Here is a 21,557-nt window from a genome sequence, read left to right as displayed (position 1 = left end):
TAGTTTCTTCTGCTCCATCGAGTTTGATCTCTAAGGTGCGGATGTTTCCACTAACTTTGCGAATGCTGCCTTTTTTCTCTCCGACTCGTCCTACGACCGTTTCTATCCTCTCCTTGATAGTCTCGGCGTCTTTGTTTGCTTGATTCTCGCTGGTTTTAACTTGAGCAGAAAGATCTTTGAGCTTTTTGTTAAAGTGAGTCAACATGTTGTCAATTTTCTCGTGAAGTGCGGCTCTTGATACAGCTTGAACTGCGATAAATTGCATGATCACCGTTTCAAGCTGACTCAATCGATTACTGAGCTGGACGTTCTCATCTTGCTGGAGAATCTGGTGAGGTAGGAGATGCATAGGTGATTTAGGGTTTACCATTGGAGGCATGTAGGGGTTCAGGAACGTTCAGTAGTTTAAGGTTCGAACTTTGTCGTAGAGATCGTGTATGTATTGCTCTTCTCTGCGTCTGGTGGCTTGAGGAATGTTGTAAAAACCTCCCTCATAGTAGGGATTTCGATTTATAGGGTCCATTGCTTCAGGAATGGAAACAAAAGAACCGAAAAATGGAAATATGCAGAAAAAGGGTTCTAGAGTCGATTTACCAACTTTTCTTAGGGTTTTGCAGAAAAGAAAACGCGTGCTTTCCCCGGCAACGACGCCAAAAACTTGATGTGTCTGCTGCGTGACTTGATGCTAAGAGAATCAAGGGTTACTTCTAGCTTCACGTTTTAAATTTATAACCCTAAATATCTGCAAGTGCACAGATGTACGTTGTAGTACTAAGGGGTCGAACCACAGAGATTTTGACCTTTCAGTGCGAATCAATCAAGACTTAAGACTAGTAGAACAAGCAAATGGGGGTTTTTGGTTTTGGTGTCACTAAATCTAAGTGTAAATCAAAATATAAAGGTTGTAAAACAATAGGAACAAATCGCTGGGTCTAAAGGGTTTTCGCAGGGGTTCATGAATTGATAAAAAGACAAACAAATCGATAAAGGAAATCAACTAGTGAGGTTCCCGAACTAGAATAGACACATGTAAGATTAGCCAACTGTCGTCACACTAATCATCTAATCACTCAACACAGCAATTAACTCTCGATCTCATGCTGCGAATAAGATCATGCATTAAAAAACAGAATTCATCCACGCTTGCGATTCTCTGTAGGTAGCTTTCGTCTCCTATAGTGAATTCGCTCGATCACTTCTAGGTCTAGTAATTTGATACAACACTCTCGTGGCTCCAATTACTGAGATCAATTTCTAAGCGGTTAGAAACAGAAACAGCATAGGTAACAAGAATGAACGAAGGACTCCTAGAAGACTTTGAACCCTAAATCGAATAAAGCATGAGATCAAGACATGAAATTCTCTTTGAAAAATCCTTTAAAACCCCAACTGAGAAACTACTGAGACATAGTTGAATTCAACATCACAAGAGTATTTAGAATTGTAGAGAATTGAAATAGACAGAGTTTAGAAATGAAGAACAGGTTGAAGAAGGACGGCCGATGGTGCCCCTCTCGGTGGCTCCTCTTCTGGGCGAACTTCTCTTCTAGAGTTCCTGGTGAAAGATGTGGCACACCCTTCTAAATGACTTAAGGGGTTTATATAGTGTCTTGAGTCCTCGGGAACGCCTAGGGCTTGCAGGAATAATGATGGGAGTGACTTGGGCTTTGATATGGGCTTCTGAGGCTCGGAATCGAGCTTCCCGCGGTCAAAAATTTCGCACCCCCGGCGGATGATGTTTTGGCCGCGGGTGAGCTTCTGACTGTGATGATTTTCCTTCAGTGTATCGACCATATCTGGAGATCTAACCGTTGGATTGTTTTGTTTCCACTTATATTGGAAAGCTGCTTGTCTCCTCTATCTTGTGTCAAAACTTGGGGATGATCAGACGGTGGGAAAGCCTCCGTTTGTTACCCAACTTCCGACGGTCTGAATTTATCCAAAGTTATGTTTTTTGCTCCCAAGTACATTCCTTTTGTCAAAATAACCTGAAAACTCTTTTGAGATTCTAAAATATGGAAATCAATTAAAAACCTTTAAATATGAGTGAAAACACCTGCATAAGATATTAAAAGTGATCCATAAAAATAGTCAAAATCAGGTTATCAACTCCCCCAGACTTAAACCTTTGTTTGTCACCTTTGTTTGTCCTCAAACAAAACAAAAGATATGAACCTAGAGAAGAGGTTTGAAAATCGCAGGAACTAACAAAATCTCAGAGACAATACTTCCAAACCAGAGTTTAGTCATTATGCTCAAATTGGGTATAGTCTAGAAAATTTTCACCAAAGTACAGGCATAACTGGTCCGTTGATCCGTCATGCGAAAGTCTAGATACTTAAACTTATCTTCCAGTCAACTAGCTCTTAACATTCATTCAAAAGCTAAAATGGTTCTCATCAAAGGGACTTTAGTAAAGCAATCAAGGCTAGGTATTCAAAATGGCTCTTTTAGGGGTGATGTTCTTAGTTTTTAAGGTTACATTTTTCTGGAAAGACAAGACATTATGCAAAACAGCAAGAGAGGATGTAACTGTAAATGCCCCCACAGTTTCCAGTCACATTCTTCTTGCCTTAAGATTTTTGATCTCCTTTCTTCAGGTTCTCCTCATGACTCCCCCAAACTTAGATTTTTGTCCAGGTTTTAAAACCAATCCTTACATATGAATACTTGTAGCCTTTGCTTCCAATGATTTCGGTTATCCTAGACTCTTTAGGCTTTTGGTTTCCTTTCCTTTCATTTTTTCTTTTTTTTCGATTTTTTTTTTTTTGGAAAGGGAAAACCGCCTTTAGACATAGAGTCTTAGGATCACGAAAATTACCTTTATGAATGAGCTTTTTGAGGCACCATTAAGCTTGATAGGATTGCTGATACTCCTCTTTACCAAATTTCTTCAGTCTTTCTCTTGAGTGACTGAAAACCATGTTGTTCCTCACTCTCCGGCGTTTTTGCACATATCTGCCAAAAGAATTAAAGAGAGAATGCATGAGGTTTGAAATGATTGTTTGGGGTAAAAGGTGTGGTACCAGCTAAAGATGAACTGGCCATCTAGGACAACAAAGAGTGGTAACAATGATGTAAAGATTTCCTAGATGTATATCATGATGCCTGCCTAAAACCAATGATGAGAAAATTAGATGTCAAGATTATGTTCAAGTAGAATGAGCTAGTGTATCCTGGCGGAAAAGATCTCCATGAATAGAAATCCTCTGATGAGAGTTCGTAGTGCAAGTACTCTAGCTACCGCCTAGTTTAGTATTAACCACAAAAGAACTTAACATGTAAGGTCTAGAAGCACACGATTTTGTTCCAGCGTTCCTGTTTTGAAAACCGTTTTGAAAACTTTTTATGAAACACAAACTCAAGACAAACCAAATTTCATTAGTAAAGGATGAACATCCTCCCCCAGACTTAAATCCCACTGCCCCCAGTGTGAGAAATCTTTGAGAGGATGGGATAATGATGGACTGAAATTTGGAATGTTTAGGTGTACTTACCTGGTGATATGCTTTCTGGTTCGTGATTTCTGTTCACCTCTTATTCGTTCTTCGCTTAAAAACCTGAAATTATAGAAAACAAAAACAAAGCAGCAAAAATAGAAAAAGGCAAATCAAAGAGAATAAGTAAAATAGCAAGTGGGTTGCCTCCCACTAAGCGCTTGCTTAAAGTCATTAGCTTGACTTTGCTGATGCTCTATGATAACTAAGAGTTTTCAAGGCTCTTTGTAAGGGTTATCAATCCCTTATGTCACTTGTAGTACAAAGGGTATCAATCCAAATGTGTGTTTGCTAGACACTAGTTTATGTGACAAGTTCTTAACTCAAGTGAAACAAGAAAGATTTGGTGACAAGTAACAAGTGAAAATATAAACAAGGAACAAGCAATCTATGATGAATGAACTAATTAAAGCAAGCTCAACAAGATGATGGTGACAATAAAGATGATAAACCTCTAGATGTGATCATTGATTAGGGTGCTTTAGATATTGAATCATGATGCTAAGAACATAATGCAACACTTGCTACTCTTTAGTCTAGGCTTCTTAATCAGATTAATTCATTCCCATGACAATAATCCCTTTGCTAATCACTTAATCAAGTCTAACAACCATTAGATATAATCAAGCAATCAACAAGCATAATGCATCAAGCCTAATAAGTGACCAAACAATCTCTCAACCAAGAAGACTGAATCTTATACAGAAAGACATAGCAAGCAAGCACATGATCTCTAATCCAATCAACTTAGAGTTTAAAGCTAGATTAATCCCCTCATGAAGGTATTAATCTCTATACTAATCCATTTTCAAACCAAATTCCCATTTGTGAAATATGAACTAGTAAGCATTAAGAATCAACTCTAATATGTCATTTATGCAATTAACAAACATTCCCATGGCATTGATGCATAAACCCTTAGTTAGCTTTCATTCAGGCATTTCATCAAACACTTTTGGTGCATGAAAAACCCAGATTCTAGACCCAAGTGATGTGCAAGGATCTAGCATTAGGATCAGCTAAATAAGGAAAGGAGAAGAGAATCTAAGCTTAAACAATCATTAATCTACATCTAAGCACCCTAATCTACACACCTAGAAGTTTAAAAGATGACTACTCACTAATCATGAAGAACACATCTAATTTTTTGCAAGAGATGATGTTAATCATGATTAGAAGCAGAAATGAGATGATGAGATGATAAGAAGCAGCTTTGGAATGATCAAATCCTTCAGATATCTCTTAATCAAAAACTTTACACTAAAAAGGAAAGAAAAGTAGAGAGAAAACTAAGTAGAAGATCAGATGTCTAGGGTTTTTCTCCAAAAAGCTATATATACTAAGTGCTAATGAACCGGGTCAGCCCGGAACAAACCGGGTCCTGACCCGGCTTTAGTGGGTAAATTGGGGAATGTGCGGGTTGGTCCAGTGTCTCCCAGGTCGCATGCCCAAGTCGCACAGGTGAAGAACTTGTCTTGTGAGACTTAAATCGCTTGGTTTTAGCCGCACGCCCAAGTAGGTGTGTTTTTCGAGTCTTTGTGCGGCTTAATCTTCTTCTTCTTCAACTCGCAGGACCAAGGCGACTTGGTCATCCCTTATTCCCAAGCCGCATGCCCAAGTCGGAGTAGATTGCGAGTGATCGTGCGGCTTAGTTTCAAGCACGGCCAACTCGCATGCCTAAGTTGCATGATTGTGGAATTAGCATTTTTCTTGCTCGGGAGCCTCATACCTTATTCAGTGATAGCTTACCCGCACTTCTCAACTCGCAACGTCAATTTCCAGGCATTCATCTTCAGGCCTGCGAGTTAACCAAGTCTCAAGGCTATCTCGCAGCATTCAGAGCAGCTTGGACCACTTTGCATTCCAGGAGGCGTAACTTCCAGGATACTGGTCCGAATTGTGTGATTCCAGTTTCATAGAAAACAGAAGACTCGTATATCTCCAACTTTGGTGAAGAAAGCTTCGGCGATTGGGAAGTGGAAGGCTTCCTGGAGGGCTCATCATCGCAGTGCATTTACACGATCAGAGAGAGGCGCCTAGACATGTATCCATTCCGGAAACGTTACCTTCTTGCTCATAGATCCGAATTGAATGATCTTGGACGTTCTGGAAAGAGGACTCAAATATCTCGGATTCTCATGAAGTAAACCGAATCGGCCTGAAAGTGCGCCGTCCTTCGCATTCTTCGGAGCTCATCGGGTCGGTCCAAGACGGCAGCGAGACAGGAGTTTCTTCCGACGAGCTTAACTTTCTGCTCACGCGTCCGAATTCCATGATTCCACTTGCTCTGGAACCATGATCCAATCTTCTTAAACTTTTATGAAGCCCCCGACAACTGAATCGGATCGGAAGGTTCGCCGAACAGGCGATCATTCAGGAGTATCGGATTGCTCCGGAATGGATGCGAGAGAGGTCTGTCTTCCGGTGATCGTATCTTTCAGCTCAGTGCTCCAAATGCCTTTATTCAACCTGTCCTGGGTTCTGGACTCAATTATCTCCAACTTTGCTGAAGACCCTGTAAGCTGAATCGGCCGGCAAGAGCTTCTGGTGACGTGATTTCGGAAATGTATCTGCACCCAGGATTTTTGGCCGAGAGACTTGACTGTGGTACGTGTTTTTGGTCGAGAAAGCTACCCGCGGGAAGGATTATGGCCGAGAATCTTCGGCCATCAGTACCTCATTTTGCCGAGAAACCAAAAATTGCTCCTTTTCTCCATTTTTGATAAGTTCAACTACATTTCTTCATCTGAATCACATCCTCCACTCCAAATAAACTCCAAAAGCACCTGTTTAACACTCCAAAACATGCAAAACTCTCTTGGACCTAAAGCAATCTCCTAAGTCCTAAAACAATGCCTAAAGACCTAAAATTCATGCAAATGAGACATGATTTGGACTAGAATATGTACATTAAATGATGCAATTTATGAATATATCACTCTAGCCCGGCGGGTCTGCCAAGAGCATTGCTTCTCTTTCTTCTTCTTCTGCGAGGTATGGTTTTACACGTTGTCCGTTGACGACAAATGTATCTCCTTTCTTACCCCAAAGAATGAGTGCTCCATACGGTTTGACCTCCTTTACTGTGAAAGGTCCAGACCATCTAGATCTTAGCTTTCCTAGAAAAAGCTTAAGGCGAGAATTGAAAAGAAGAACTCTGTCATTTGGAGCAAAGGACTGATGTGTGATCCTTCTATCGTGATATGCCTTTGTCTTCTCCTTGTATATCTTGGAGTTTTCGTAGGCATTATGGCGGATTTCTTCTAATTCGTGCATTTAAAGCATTCTTCTTTCTCCAGCTGCCTTAAAGTCCATGTTCATCTCCTTTATAGCCCATTGCGCTTTATACTCCAGCTCTACAGGGAGGTGACATGTTTTTCCATAAACAAGGTTGAACGGCGTGGTCCCTAAAGGAGTTTTGTATGCCGTCCGATAGGCCCAAAGTGCATTGTCGAGTTTTTCAGACCAATCTTTGTGATTAACACCAGTTGTCTTTTGTAAAATCGACTTGATCTCTCTGTTAGAGATTTCCACTTGTCCACTTGTTTGAGGGTGATATGGAGATGCAACTTTATGTGTGACTCCATTCTTTTTTAGCAGATTTTTGAAGACTCTGTTGATGAAATGGGATCCTCCATCGCTTATCACAATTCGAGGAACTCCAAAACGAGGGAAAATGATTGATTTAAACAGCTTTATAACCACTTTTGCATCATTAGTAGGGCTGGCGATTGCTTCTACCCATTTAGAGACATAGTCTACCGCTACTAAGATGTATTGATTTCCGAAAGAAGTTGGGAAAGGTCCCATAAAATCAATTCCCCATACATCAAAGATTTCGACTTCGAGAATGAAGTTTTCAGGCATCTCATTCCTCTTGCTGATGTTGCCCATTCGTTGGCATGAATCACAGCGTGAGATGTAGGCGTGAGTGTCTTTGAACATTGTAGGCCACCAAAATCCTGCTTGAAGAAATTTTGAAACCGTTTTGTAGGTCGCGAAATGTCCTGCATACGCTGAACTATTGCTTCCAAACAGTATTCCTTCTATTTCTTCTTCAGCCACACACCTTCTGAATAAACCATATACACATATCCTATAGAGATAATCTTCGTCCCAGAAATAATGCCGGATTTCCTTTAATAATTTCTTCTTTTTATAGCCAAAGAATTGTGGAGGTTCGATGTCTACGGCTAAGTAATTTGCTATATGCCTTAACCATGGGGTGTCAAAAGCATATGACCGCCGTATAGGAGGTTGGGATGGCTTTTCTTGCACGGTAATAGGTATAGTCTCCATAGCGTAAACATTTTCTTCTGGCAAACTATCATTCAAATGGAGTTTCTCTTCCACTCGAATTCTAGAAAGATGATCTGCTACTCCATTATCTGCTCCTTTCCGATCTCGAATTTCAATGTCAAATTCTTGCAGCAGGAGTATCCATCTGATCAGCCTCTGTTTGGCATCTTTCTTAGACATGAGATACTTGATTACAGCATGGTCAGTATGGATGTAACCTTAGATCCTACGAGAAAGATCGAAACTTCTCAAATGCAAAAAACGACGACTAAAAACTCCTTCTCCGTGGTCGCGTAATTACATTGAGCTTCATCCAGAGTTCTACTCGCATAGTAGATTGCGTGTAGTTTCTTTTCTTTCCGCTGACCAAGCACAGCTCCAACAGAAAAATCACTTGCATCGCACATGATTTCAAACGGTTGTTCCCAATCAGGTGGTTGCACAACTGGAGTGGAGACAAGGGCGTTTTTGATCTTATGAAATGCTGCCAAGCACTCATAATCGAATTCAAAGTTCGTTTCCTTGCAGAGCAGACGTGTGAGAGGTCTAGCTATCTCTGAGAAGCCTTTTATAAATCACCTATAGAATCTGGCATGCCCCAGGAAACTTCGGATTCCCTTCACATTAGTTGGAGGTTGTAGTCTAGTCATGACTTCAATCTTTGCTTTGTCAACTTCAATACCTTTTCCAGATATTTTATGTCCAAGCACAATTCCCTCGCGGACTATGAAGTGACATTTTTCCCAGTTAAGGACAAGATGCTTATCTTCACAGCGCTGCAAAACTTTCCCTAAGTTTGCCTAGCATCTGTCGAAAGAGGATCCATAGACTGAAAAATCATCCATGAAGACTTCCATGAAATCTTCGAAAAAATCAGTGAAAATAGACATCATGCACCGCTGAAAGGTTGCAGGTGCATTACACAATCCGAAAGGCATTCGCCGATAGGCAAAAGTTCCGTATGGACAGGTAAATGTCGTCTTTTCTTGATCTTCAGGTCTAATTGAAATTCGGAAAAATCCGGAATAACCATCTAGAAAGCAGTAATATTCGTGGTTTGCCAATCTTTCTAGCATTTGGTCAATGAATGATCTTTCCGAGTTGCTGCATTCAGTTTTCGGTAATCAATACACATTCGATGTCCCGTCACTGTTCTTGTAGCAATCATTTCATCCTTGTCATTTTTGATAACAGTCACTCCTCCCTTCTTCGGGACAACATGCACAGGACTAACCCAAGTGCTGTCCGAGATAGGGAATATGATTCCTGCCTCCAAAAGTTTCATGATCTCCTTCTTTACCACCTCCATAAGGTTTGGGTTCAACCTCCTTTGGCTTTCAATCGACTTCTTGGCATTGTCCTCAAGATTTATCTTATGCATACAGAGGTCTGGGGAGATTTCTTGTATGCCATCAAGGGAATAACCTATGGCTTTCCTATACTTCCTTAACACATTTAACAGCTTGGTAGTTTCAGCTCTACTTAAGCCAGAATTTATGATGACAGGGTAAGTTGAGTTTGGTCCAAGAAAAGCATACTTGAGCCCATCAGAAAGAGGTTTGAGCTCGACTTTTCGAGCTTTGAGCTCGCTCCATGGGTCGTTTATAGCTGCCAAGGTATCTTTTGGAGGATTAGGGATGTGAGTTTCCTCATTCAGGTCCAGATAATTCACAAATTTTGCATAATCCTCGGCCTTATTTAAGCATTTGCGCACACTCTTTTGAAACTTCTTCGAGCAGGTTGCGATCATCATTTGTGGTTGTGAGGATGATTTTCAAAGAGTCATCAAGAAGGATTTCTTCATAAACTCCCTCAGTAATAACATCAAGCTCATCAACCCGACAGAGCCCGCCATCTAAGGTGGGTTTCTCGAGACTTTTGTTCATATCGAACTGCATAATCAGACTCCATAGATGGAGGTCTATTTTTCCTTCCGGAACATTGATTATTGCTCCTGCATTTGATAAGAAAGGTCTACCGAGAATCAGAGGGTCCTTTGGTTCTCTCTCCAATTCAAGCACTACAAAATCAGTCGGAATACAGTTTTCTCCAATCATGACTGATACATCAACCAAGACTCTTTCTGGTCGTCTGACTGATCGATCGGCAAGAACCAGTGAGATTTTTGTGGGCTGAAAAGTATGATATCCTAAACGTTTTGCAACTGAGAGAGGCATCATGTTGATGCTCGATCCCAAATCACATAGGCAACGTTCAAAAGTCATATTCCTGATTGTGCAGGAGAGTACAAAACTTCCCGGATCTTCTTTCTTCTGGGGGACATGGTTTTGTAATATGGAACTACATTTATGAGTTATCATCATAACGCCTTCTTCTAATGCTAGAGAATTTGTTAGAATGCCCTTCATGTATTTCCTAAGAGCAGGTATCATCACACAAGCTTCAATGAAAGGTAACCTCTTATTTAACTGCTCGATTATCTCTTTCAGCTTAGCCTTTTCTTTCTCCTTCTTTGGTCCTTTCAAAGCTCGTGGGTAGGGTGCTTTGGGCTTGTAGACACGAGTAAGAGGAGGAGGTATAGGTTCTTCTTCAGCAATTTCTTGAGGGGCGTTTTCCTTCTCCTTATCTCTTTTTTTCCCAACTGTTGCATCTCCTTCTTTATTAGCCGAAACTTCTCCTTTTTCTCCTTCTTCGAAATCTTTTGGATATTCTGGTTCCTTTTAAGCCAAACCTCTCCTGAGAGTTATTGATTTTAAGTGATCAGAGGTCTCCAATTCATTTATTCTTTCAGAAAAAGGTTCATCAAGATCATTAACTGAAGAATCTGTCTCCTTTGATTCATCACTAATCTGAAGAAGAAAAAGGGTGGAGAGCTTGTTAATAGCATCTTCATGCTTCTTTGATTGACTCTCCATCTCCCTTTTGAATCTTTCAACCTCTTTTTCTAGCTCTTCAATCTTGGAGAAAGGATAATAAGGAGGTATTGTGGGATTGGATTGATCAAACAGGGTTTGCTCGAAAGAAGGTTGGAAAGTGTGTTGAAAACCAGGCTGGCCACGGGTGAAGTGCTCTGACCCGTGGTGAAACTCATCTTGGCCGCGGCCAAAAGCTTCCCACCCACAGTGAATGTCAGTTTTGCCGCGGCTGAGAGGCTCCCACCCTTGGTGGGGTTGATTCTGCTCAGCATCTTCAATCTGATAGACATCGGCAGTTTGCATCATCTCCCGAGTTTATAAACTCCTCTCTACCCCAAGGTTGTTCATCTTTTGACGCAGGGTTTGTTATATTTGCTTCTATCATCAGAGTTATGAATCGGACCAATCGCACTAAGGATCTTCTGGATGTCTTCCCTAATCTGATCTAGACATTCTTTACTAACAGGTGGTTCTTTTTCCTCGATCTTGGAACATCTAGTTTGGGTTAGAATTCTCCTATTTCTGATACCCCCATCTAGATTAGTAATATATAGGCGTGAGCCTCATCTACAGTTCTAGTGAAGAAGTCTCCATTGCTAGAGGTATCAAAAGAAAACTTCAGTTCTTCATAAACTCCATGGTAGAAGATGGTCATCAGGCGCTCCTCGGAGAAACCATGGTGTGGGCAATCTCTTAGGTAATCTCTGAATCTTTCCCAGGCGTCGTAGAGGTCTTTTGTGTCCTCCTGCTGAAATTTTTTTATCTTGTCCCTTAAGAGATTGGAACGATCTCTGGTGTAAAAGTGACTTAGGAAAGCCTCTCTACACTCTTTCCACGTCTTCAAGGACGCAGGTGGCAAAGTTTTAAGCCATTTACTAGCTCTACCAGTTAGAGAGAATGGGAAAATGACACACATATGGTAATCGGTATTTTACATTATGGTTGAACACAGCTCTTCAAAATTCTCAATATGATCTATTGGGTGTTCAGTAGAAAAACCGTTATACTTTTTGATATAGCTAATGTATTGTACTTTAGCCTCAGAGTCGCCATCCTTAGGTAAGGGTGGTCGAATTGCTCGCCTATCTGCGAAAAGTTTGTGTGTATCACATTCTCCAATCAGTTGTTCTCCCTTCTTGGCATACTTTGGTTCTCCAATCGATTCATTGCCATCATCGATTGGGTCATTAAGCTCATCATCTGATGGATCACCATCTAGAAAAGGGTTCTCTTCAGCGAGAGGATCAAGGATGTGCTCCTGACCCCTCATCGAAAAAGTACCTGAAAAATCAAAGAAAAACAAAAATTAGAAAAAGTTCTACCGAATTAAGCAGAGATTTGCAACGAAAGGAATCAAAATCCCTGGCAACAGCGCCAAAAACTTGATGCTAAGAGAATCAAGGGTTACTTCTAGCTTCACGTTTTAAATTTATAACCCTAAATATCTGCAAGTGCACAGATGTACGTTGTAGTACTAAGGGGTCGAACCACAGAGATTTTGACCTTTCAGTGCGAATCAATCAAGACTTAAGACTAGTAGAACAAGCAAATGGGGGTTTTTGGTTTTGGTGTCACTAAATCTAAGTGTAAATCAAAATATAAAGGTTGTAAAACAATAGGAACAAATCGCTGGGTCTTAAGGGTTTTTGCAGGGGTTCATGAACTGATCAAAAGACAAACAAATCGATAAAGAAAATCAACTAGTGAGGTTCCCGAACTAGAATAGACACATGTAAGATTAGCCAACTGTCGTCACCCTAATCATCTAATCACTCAACACAGCAATTAACTCTCGCTCTCATGCTGCGAATAAGATCATGCATTAAAAAACAGAATTCATCCACGCTCGCGATTCTCTGTAGGTAGCTTTCGTCTCCTACAGCGAATTCGCTCGATCACTTCTAGGTCTTTTAATTCGATACAGCACTCTCGTGGCTCCAATTACTGAGATCAATTTCTAAGCGGTTAGCAACAGAAATAGCATAGGTAACAAGAATGAACGAAGGACTCCTAGAAGACTTTGAACCCTAAATCGAATAAAGCATGAGATCAAGACATGAAATTCCCTTTGAAAAATCCCTTAAAAACCCAACTGAGAAACTACTCAGACTTAGTTGAATTCAACATCACAAGAGTATTTAGAATTGTAGAGAATTGAAATAGACAGAGTTTAGAAACGAAGAACAGTTTGAATACGTAGTGCCGATGGTGCCCCTCTCGGTGGCTCCTCTTCTGGGTGCTTTTCTTCTAGGGTTCCTGGTGAAAGATGTAGCACACCCTTCTATACGACTTAAAAGGGGTTTATATAGTGTCTTGAGTCCTCGGGAACGCCTAGGGCTTGCAGGAATAATGACGGGAGTGACTTGGGCTTTGATATGGGCTTCTGAGGCTCGGAATTGAGCTCCCCGCGGTCTAAAATTTCGCACCCCCGGCGGATGATGTTTTGGCCGCGGGTGAGCGTTTGACTGTGATGATTCGCCTTCAGTGTATCGACCATATCTGGAGATCTAACCGTTGGATTGCTTTGATTCCACTTGTATTGGAAAGCTGGTTGTCTCCTCTATCTTGTGTCATAATTTGGGGAAGACCTTCGTTTTGTTACCAAACTTCCGACGGTCTGAATTTACCCAAAGTTATGCTTTTTGCTCCCAAGTACATTTCTTTTATCAAAATAACCTGAAAACTCTTTTGAGATTCTAAAACATAGAAATCACTTAAAAACCTTTAAATATGAGTGAAAACACCTACATAAGATATTAAAAGTGATGTATAAAAGTTGTCAAAATCAGGTGTTATTTGTGAGAGTGTCAAGTTTTACCCTAAATGAAATCAATAGCCGCAAGAGCACAGCTGATCGATTGTAGTACTTAGGGATCGAATCCACAGGGAAGGAGGATCTTTCCTGCAAAAGCCTTTGAAAAAAATTAAAGTAAGGAAGTCTAGAACTAGGCGATTTTTGAAAGGGTTTTGGTGGTGTCTTTAAAACGTAAAAACTAATATAACAAGAAAATACGGAAATTAAAATGACTTAATCACTAAACTAAACGAAATCGACTAAAAACAAGAAAAATGGCTAAACCTAATTGCTTAAATGAAAAATGATTAAGAGAATGAAAATGATGAACTAAAGCTTGAAATAAAATCGATGTAAATCTATAGAAAATAAAGCGCTGAGTTTCAGGGAAGTTTTTTCCGGGGTATGAACGATTCAAAACATTGCTAGAGAGTAAATTTGATAAGATCTTAGCTTAAACTTTTTGAACTAGAGCCATGGACGTATGAATACGCCACTTTCGTGATCATAGATAACTATCTCTCTCAACCCTGACCAGTAGATTTCCACTATGGCCCTGGAAGAGAAAGATGCATTATGTTTAAGACTCGTCAGCATTCACAAATCGCCCATAGGTAGGTTTCCACTCCTATGTTTGTTTTGCTCTCCCAAACTAGATCTGACACCGTATGAACACTTTCGTGTCACGAAACATCTGGATCAGATTGTAGTTCATGACGCTACTCTCATGCAGTAAAAATAAATTCAGAAGAAAAAGTTCTAAGATTCGGCTTCAATAGCTCATGGAATCTTCATCGAACATATTATCCCCATCGAAAATCCCCTTGATCCAACAATGAAACTACTCAGACATGATGAACGAAATCAAAAACATAATATTAAAAAGTATAGCAATAGTCAAAATTGGAAAAGAAAGAACAAGGGTTCAAGAGATGGATCTCTCTCTCCCTAAACCTAAAAACAAAAGCTTAAAGTAAAATTTCTTGTAAAGTATTTCGTATCTCCTAAAAACGATCTAAATGATAAGTATTTATAGTCTTCAATGTTCTCTGGTGTCTAGGATTCCGGAATTGAGGCTGAGAAAATGATCTAGGCTTCAGAAATGGGCCTTCTAACTCGGAGTTGGCTGGCCGCGGTCGGGAAGTGCGTGACCGCGGGGAATGGGTGCTTGACCGCGGTCGGGTAGCCTCTGACCATGGTGAAATGGCTGTTGGCCGCGGGTGGAAATGCTTGCCGACTGGTTTACGGGACATCTTGCTCTTCGCGTATCTTTTGATTGAACCGTTGGATTGCCAAGGTGTAAAGTGTGCTGGAAAGCTGATACTTCCATCTTTGAGATCACCAAATTTGAGCTGAATCAGACGGTAAGAAGGCCTTCAATCGGGGGTGAACTTCTGACGGTTTGACTCTGAGCTGAAAATCTAGTCTTCTATCCATTTTGTTAAGTTTTTCCCTAAATTTCCTGAAAAGAGTCTTGGAACTACAAATACTAGAAAAACATAGTAAAAGTACTTGAAAGCAATTAAAAACATAGAAAAAGTATTTCAAAATGATCCATAAAAGTGGTAAAAATACGGTGTCATCACATGTTCGTGTTGATTATGAATGTCATGTCACTTATTCTCAACAAAGCAGCAGAGACTGGTCTGTTCAATTACCACCCTAGGTGCAAGAGTTTAAAGCTTACTCACTTGTCCTTCGCCGACGACCTCCTTATATTTCTTGATGGAACAGCAACGTCTTTGGCAGGGGCTCTCTCGGTATTGAATCTTTTTAATATATCTTGGGACTTGGGATTAATATCTCGAGAACCTCGATGTTTTGTGGGCTTGGACTTCATCCTGATTGTCACAATATTTCAGCAGTTTCATCTTTTTAAGGTGGATTTGCCAATTTGTTACCTTGGTCTCCTTTTGTGCTCTAAGAGGCACTTTGTGGCAGATTGTGACCCTCTCTTAGCACAAATTTTGTCGAAAGATTAATGGCTGGATGACCAGATTTCTTAGTCTTGCCAGTCGTATCACCTTGCTATCATTTGTATCTCTGATCTTCTGGGCTTCTGGACGTCAGCTTTCTTCCTACCAAAGTGAGTTATCAAGCTTATCAATTCGTTATCTTCTTCTTTCCTTTGGAATGGAGATGCGGGTAAATCCACCGGAGCCAGGGTGTCATGGTCTGATATTTGGTTTCCTAAAAAGGAGGGTGGTTTGGGCCTGTAAACTACAGTGGGCTGGATGGATACTTGTGGTTTGAAGCTCATCTGGATGCTTTACTTCAGGGCTGGCTCTATCTGGGTAGCCTGGATCAGAGCAAAATATCTCTCTCACTCTTTGTTCTAGACTTTAAACGAGAGGAACTATGACTTCTCGTGGATGTTTAGAAAGTTATTAAAGCTTTACTCAAAGCTTTCAAGTTTCTGATAGTTAGTGTGGATAAGGGGGGTGATACTTTCTTCTGGTTGGATCCATGGACTCTCTTCAGATCCCTCTATCACGTTTGAGGTCCTGATGCACCGCAAAGGTTAGGCTTTCCTCTATTCGTTGTGGTTGGTGACGTCTGAACGTTGTTTGGCTGGTGTCTCCCTCCGGCAAGGTCTTATAAATGCCTCCAGCTATATGCCTTCGTTTCAACTGTTTTGCTTTCCAATGCCAGCGATTATCGGGTGTGGTCGGTTTATGGATGTTCGCATCGGCGCTTCTCTTCAAAAGCCATTTGGAACAGTTTGCGTGTACCTAGGCTTGAGGTTTCTTGGTATTCTCCGATGTGGCATAAAGTGGTTTCTCTGCGGCATGCTACAAATGTTTGGCTGTTTATTCTTAATCGGAATCCCACTTTGGTTAGACTATCTTCTTGAGGGATTTATGTGGAAAGCACTTGTCTGCTTTGTGGTCTTGATGTTGAATTGAGCAATCATCTATTCTTGAATTGTGTTCACTCCAAAGAAGTTTGGTTCTCGGTGTGCTCTAAGAATGGACCCCTCGGGCCTTCGACGAACTGGGATCTCTCACTCCTTTGGCTCTCTGTGGCTTCTACGGATCCAAACCAATCTCTTGCATTACTTGAAGGTTTGAATGTTTGTCTCTATGAAATATGGCACAAGCAAAATAGAAGATTCCATCAAGGTCTGCCTCTTCCATTTTCTAAGATTACCTCTCTGGTTTTCTTTTATTTGCATGATAAGTGCACGACTCTATCCCTCGCAGGTTCCAAGTTTGGGTCGACTCTTCTGGCCTTTTGGCAAACTGATTCTCTTCCACTAAACGAGTTTCTGTTTTGTACTCTTTCAATCTCTCTTTTTTTCTCGATTTCTTTTGGTTTTTATCTGGTTTTTTAGAATTTTTATTTTAATTTATTTATAAAGAAAGCCTGATAAAAAAAGAAAAAAAAAGTTATTATTGTGTTATATGTAGAACTAAAAGGTGTTATTATATATTATATTATATACCACAATTACTATATAGATTTTATGATATTTCAAAATTATATTTTCTTAAAACAAATATAGAAGTTTTTTGTTTGTTAATTAGGAGAGATTCAGGTTTGGGCCTTAATCCTCCATGGTCCAGGAAGTAAATACTTTATGACATAACGTAAAACATCCCTTCTACTGGGAATCAAACTAAGAACACATAGGACTAACCCATATACTTGATAAGTAAAAATACATATATTGAATCCATTCGTCTTTATACCTTTGTACCTTTAGAAACGACATTTATCACAATTTCTCAGCTTCGCCAGCAAGGTACATAATTTTGATTGTACGGAACTGAACCAAATAGATTTGATTTCTTTCACTTTCTGCTGGTTAATTATTTTGTTCAATTGTTTGTTCTCTAGTTGATGTGTATTAAATTACTGATTAAAATACTAAAAAAAATTGTACATGCTTTTAAAAAAAATTTGAAAACTGTACGTGCTTCTAAAAAAATTAGTGTTAAAATTCATTAATTAGTCAATCAGACTTTTTGGTTTAAAAGTTTTTTTAAGCCGTTTCCTATTTTTCTACATAATTGGTGTTTTAAAAAAAAAACCTAAACATATGGCTTTTAATTTTATTTTTTTCAAATTCACAGTCATTGTTTTAGAACCAAACTTTTTTATAGTTACGGACTAAAAATAAATGAAAATTTCCTGAAATAACCTAAGATTTATGGTCAAACACAAGACTAATCATTTTTTTCTATCCTTCTTAAGTTTGCCATTTTATATCTATTTTATCTTTCATACTTACATATATTCACGTAACAGTATAATATATTTAATATTTTGATTTTTCTTATTTATAACACAAAGACAAAATTAACCCAGAACAATTACTTAACTACGAAAATGCTATTTTACAGTATCTCCAATCACTATTATCAACCACTTTGAACCTTAAATGTTTTCAACCGATTTTGTAAGCTGTAATTACTCAATAACAGAACTCATAACCTCATAATTTTTCCATTTTGTCTCCAATTTCACCTGAAGTCTACTCTGAAAAGTCAAACCATGTCAAATGCAAAACTGATCTTTTTTTTCCTGTAGACTTCAGTAGAAGTCTGCAAACTTCATTCACAAACATCTATTGAAATCTACTCTAAAGTAGCAGATTTCACCTAAAGCTACTCCAAAGTCAAAAATCTGGTCAAATGCAAAACTAACATTTTTCTTCTGATTTCTACTGGTGATGTCTACTCTTATAAAGTGAACATTTTGGTCAAATATAAAATAACTTGTTTTCCTGCAGACTTTTTTGGCATACTTCTAATGGAGTATGCAAGCTTCATCTGAAATCTACATACAAATCTTCAGGAGAAGTCTGTGTGGTATAATTATTTTAAAAACGCTTTTATAAAAAAATTATAATGATTTTTTCAGGTTTTTAGGTTTTGGCATGTGTGTTAGTTACTGTCTTAAATGCTCAATGCGTTTGATTTGTTTTAAGTTGATATTTATGAACGAATCAAATTTCTTGATTTAATAACTCTTTAGCTTGAAAAAGTAGATTTCAATGAAGTCTTCAAACGAAGGCTTCAAACGAAGTCTCCTATACAGAAAATCTGTTATTTATGTGTTTGTAATAATGTGGTTCATAATTATGTTTGCTAATATATTTTTTTTGTATTTTCTAACAGATAATGGTTCAAATACCTGTTATTTATGGAGAATGGAATATGGAAGAGAATTTTTGGCATTTTGTGGTAGATAATGGCAAAGGAGGAAGAAGTAGATTTCAACGAAGGCTTTAAACGAAGTCTCCTATACAGAAAATCTGTTACTTATGTGTTTGTAATAATGTAGTTCATAATTATGTTTGCTAATATAATTTTTTTGTATTTTCTAACAGAGAATGGTTCAAATACCTGTTATTTATGGAGAATGGAATATGGAAAAAAATTTGTGGCATTTTGTGGTAGATAATGGCAAAGGAGGAAGAATATTCTTTTTGAGTGATGGTTGTACCTTTAAAAACTTATTGAATGGCACAAGATGATTGTAATCTGGACAAGAAAACTGAGTTGGTGGAGTTAACTTACTCATTACCAGATTCAAATGAAGACTCCTATAATAAAAAATAGTCTACTAAAATTTAAAAAGAAGTCTACTAAAATCTACATGAAGTATACTTGAATCCATAAGAAGTGTACTAAAAATCCATAAGAAGTATCACACTTGATAAAGATACAAAACAAGTTCATGACCATTATTATAGATGACCACCATACTTGATGATTATTACAATTGATGACCATTATACATACCAGTACACTTATGATCATTACACAAAATAAGTTCATAACCAAATGCATGACTCAAAAAAAGTTCATGATCAATAGTCTGAAATTTTTTAAAAAAACTACATAAGAAGTTTACAACATTGGTCTGAAAATTGTAAAGAAGTCTGCAAAAAATTGAAATAATAAAAAAAACTCAGGAAACCTAAACTCTAAAGGAGAAGGAAGAAGTAGCAGGCGGCAACAAAGAAAAATCTGGCGACAACAGCAGCAACAGATCTGAAAATGAAAAAACCTAATTTTGAGTAAGCAAGTTGCCAGCGAGGAATGAGGAAGAATAAAGGAGTGTTTACTATTTCGCTGAAGCTGAAGAAAACTACAAAAAAAGTGAGGGAGAGCAAACCGGCGACAGCAGCTCTGAAAAAAAAAATATTTTGAGAAAGTAAGTCATTGCCAATCAGAGCCTAATGAACATGTGCCTAATGGGCTTACATTATAGAGTTATTTACAGTCCATATCACTTTTTGTTTTTTAATTACTGAATACGTTTTTTACTATCATAGCACTTTTCAATTTTTAGATAATGTAAATGATGCAAAAAACCCTCATCATCTTGTGTTGGGGCACCCTTCATCATTAGTAGGTGTGTTTTTTAGTTTTCCTACCATTTTCCTATCTTCTCTTTATTTTCTATCTCATATATCCCATATATTTTATTTTGCTTATTTTTTCTTATAAAAAATAATTTAACAATTCTGTTTACACTATCAATAGATAAAATGTATATGTCTCTATATACTTGCGTATACGTGGATGCAGTTATATTGATATGTAGACGTATCCACGTACATATGGTACATATGGATGCAATTACATGGACATACATGCGTATACACAAGAATATGACACACATATATTCAACTATATGGATATGCTTAGTTTCTTCTAAAATTTTTGGTTCGTATATAAGTAAAAAATTGTGAAATGGTATCAAAATAAAGAGAAAAAAAACACTACAAAAAATATGTCATATTTTGACCATCATTACAGTTATAAATCCGTTAAAACAGGTGTTTTTGACTATTTTTTGACCAAAAAGTGGTTGATAAAAATTGTTCGTCGATAATAAATAAGTCAAAATTTTTTGACCAAATAAAAATGATCAGAAACTTTTAACCAAATACATTGGTCAAAAATTTTTGACGAATTAAAAGTGGTCAAACACTTTTGACCAAATATATTATTCAAAAAATATTGACCAAATATTGGTCAAAAATTTATGATGAATTTTAGTATCTAACATATTAAAAAAATTATATATTAAAAAAGTTAGAGATTAATTAGATATATAATTAAACTTAATGGTGAGCCTTTCGAAGCCCAATGGTATAAGTTCGAACACTTTATACTTTGTTCAGAATGTAGCATTATTTATATAGAACATGTTAAACCACTTTTATTTTTATTTTTGATGTGGGATTTATATTACTTTTGATCGTTTTTGACCAAAATTAAAATTTGTTAGTATATGGTCAATAAAAACTTTGAAATGGCTACAGACATCTATAATGGCTCTATAGTCAGTAATTTTTGACCAGTTTTTTTCAGTTAAATTTTGTCAAAATTTTGTGTCCAATATGTGATCGTTTCTATCAACAATCGCAAAATTGTCGAAAAATTTTGATGAAAAATCAACCATACATTTTGGTCAAAAATTTTTGACTAATTATCGACCAATTCAGTATCTGTCATTTATTGGTCAAAATTTTGTCGATATATTTTTTGACAAAAAAAATATGGTCAAAATTTGACATATTTTTTTGTAGTGAAAGAAATATAACAGAAAGTGCAAAAATAATTATTAGATTATATATTTGTTTATAATAAATAAATAAAAAAACAAAAAGATGTAGGATATGTGATATAAATAAAAATAAAATAGAAAAGAAATAAGATAAGAGTCATTATCATTTTAAAAAATGGATATAATAGTCAAAACATCACACTATAGGGTAAATGTGTCTTCTCTCAAAAAAGTATATTTGTTTAGAAATAGAAGAAGGAGAGAATTTTATTTGCACTATCTAAAAATTGAAAAAAGTGATCGAAGAGTAGAAAATAATATATCTGTAATTAAAAAGTAGAAAAGTGATTTGAAGTATAAAACTGTTTATATTATGGCCCTATTTGTTTATGTATCTGGATGCTGCATCTAGCTGCAAATATCTAAATGTTATTCGTTTTTTCACAAAACAATTTGCGTTCAGATGCAACATTTGGATGCAAATTGATTAGCATCTCAAAAATTTGGATATTATAGATGCTGAGAAATAGAGAGTTCGGATACAACGTTTGCATCTAGTTTATG

At 37.8% G+C, this 21,557-nt stretch overlaps 2 protein-coding genes and 1 non-coding gene across 3 annotated transcripts; 1 reads left to right on the top strand and 2 right to left on the bottom strand.

Moving 5' to 3' along the window:
• Positions 1-6,437: 6,437 nt before the first annotated feature.
• On the bottom strand, positions 6,438-6,773 carry LOC112084500. The gene has a single exon (XM_024153649.1). It carries the CDS (start codon positions 6,771-6,773, stop codon positions 6,438-6,440), a length of 336 nt encoding a protein of 111 aa, XP_024009417.1.
• Positions 6,774-10,978, bottom strand: LOC112084499. The gene is made up of 6 exons (XM_024153648.1): positions 10,574-10,978; positions 9,511-10,474; positions 8,928-9,404; positions 8,098-8,280; positions 7,200-8,014; positions 6,774-7,085 (listed from the first exon to the last, which is right to left on the bottom strand). Exons 1-6 carry the CDS (start codon positions 10,976-10,978, stop codon positions 6,774-6,776), a joined length of 3,156 nt encoding a protein of 1,051 aa, XP_024009416.1.
• Positions 10,979-11,343: 365 nt separating this feature from the next.
• LOC112084972 lies at positions 11,344-11,453 on the top strand. Its single transcript, XR_002898618.1, has one exon. It is a non-coding gene; the product is annotated as a small nucleolar RNA R71 (small nucleolar RNA).
• The last annotated feature ends 10,104 nt before the right edge of the window (positions 11,454-21,557 follow it).

The sequence above is a fragment of the Eutrema salsugineum genome, unplaced genomic scaffold (assembly GCF_000478725.1).
Source record: "Eutrema salsugineum unplaced genomic scaffold, Eutsalg1_0 scaffold_4, whole genome shotgun sequence".
Taxonomy (NCBI): domain Eukaryota; kingdom Viridiplantae; phylum Streptophyta; class Magnoliopsida; order Brassicales; family Brassicaceae; genus Eutrema; species Eutrema salsugineum.
This window is presented reverse-complemented; position numbering and strand designations above follow the sequence as displayed.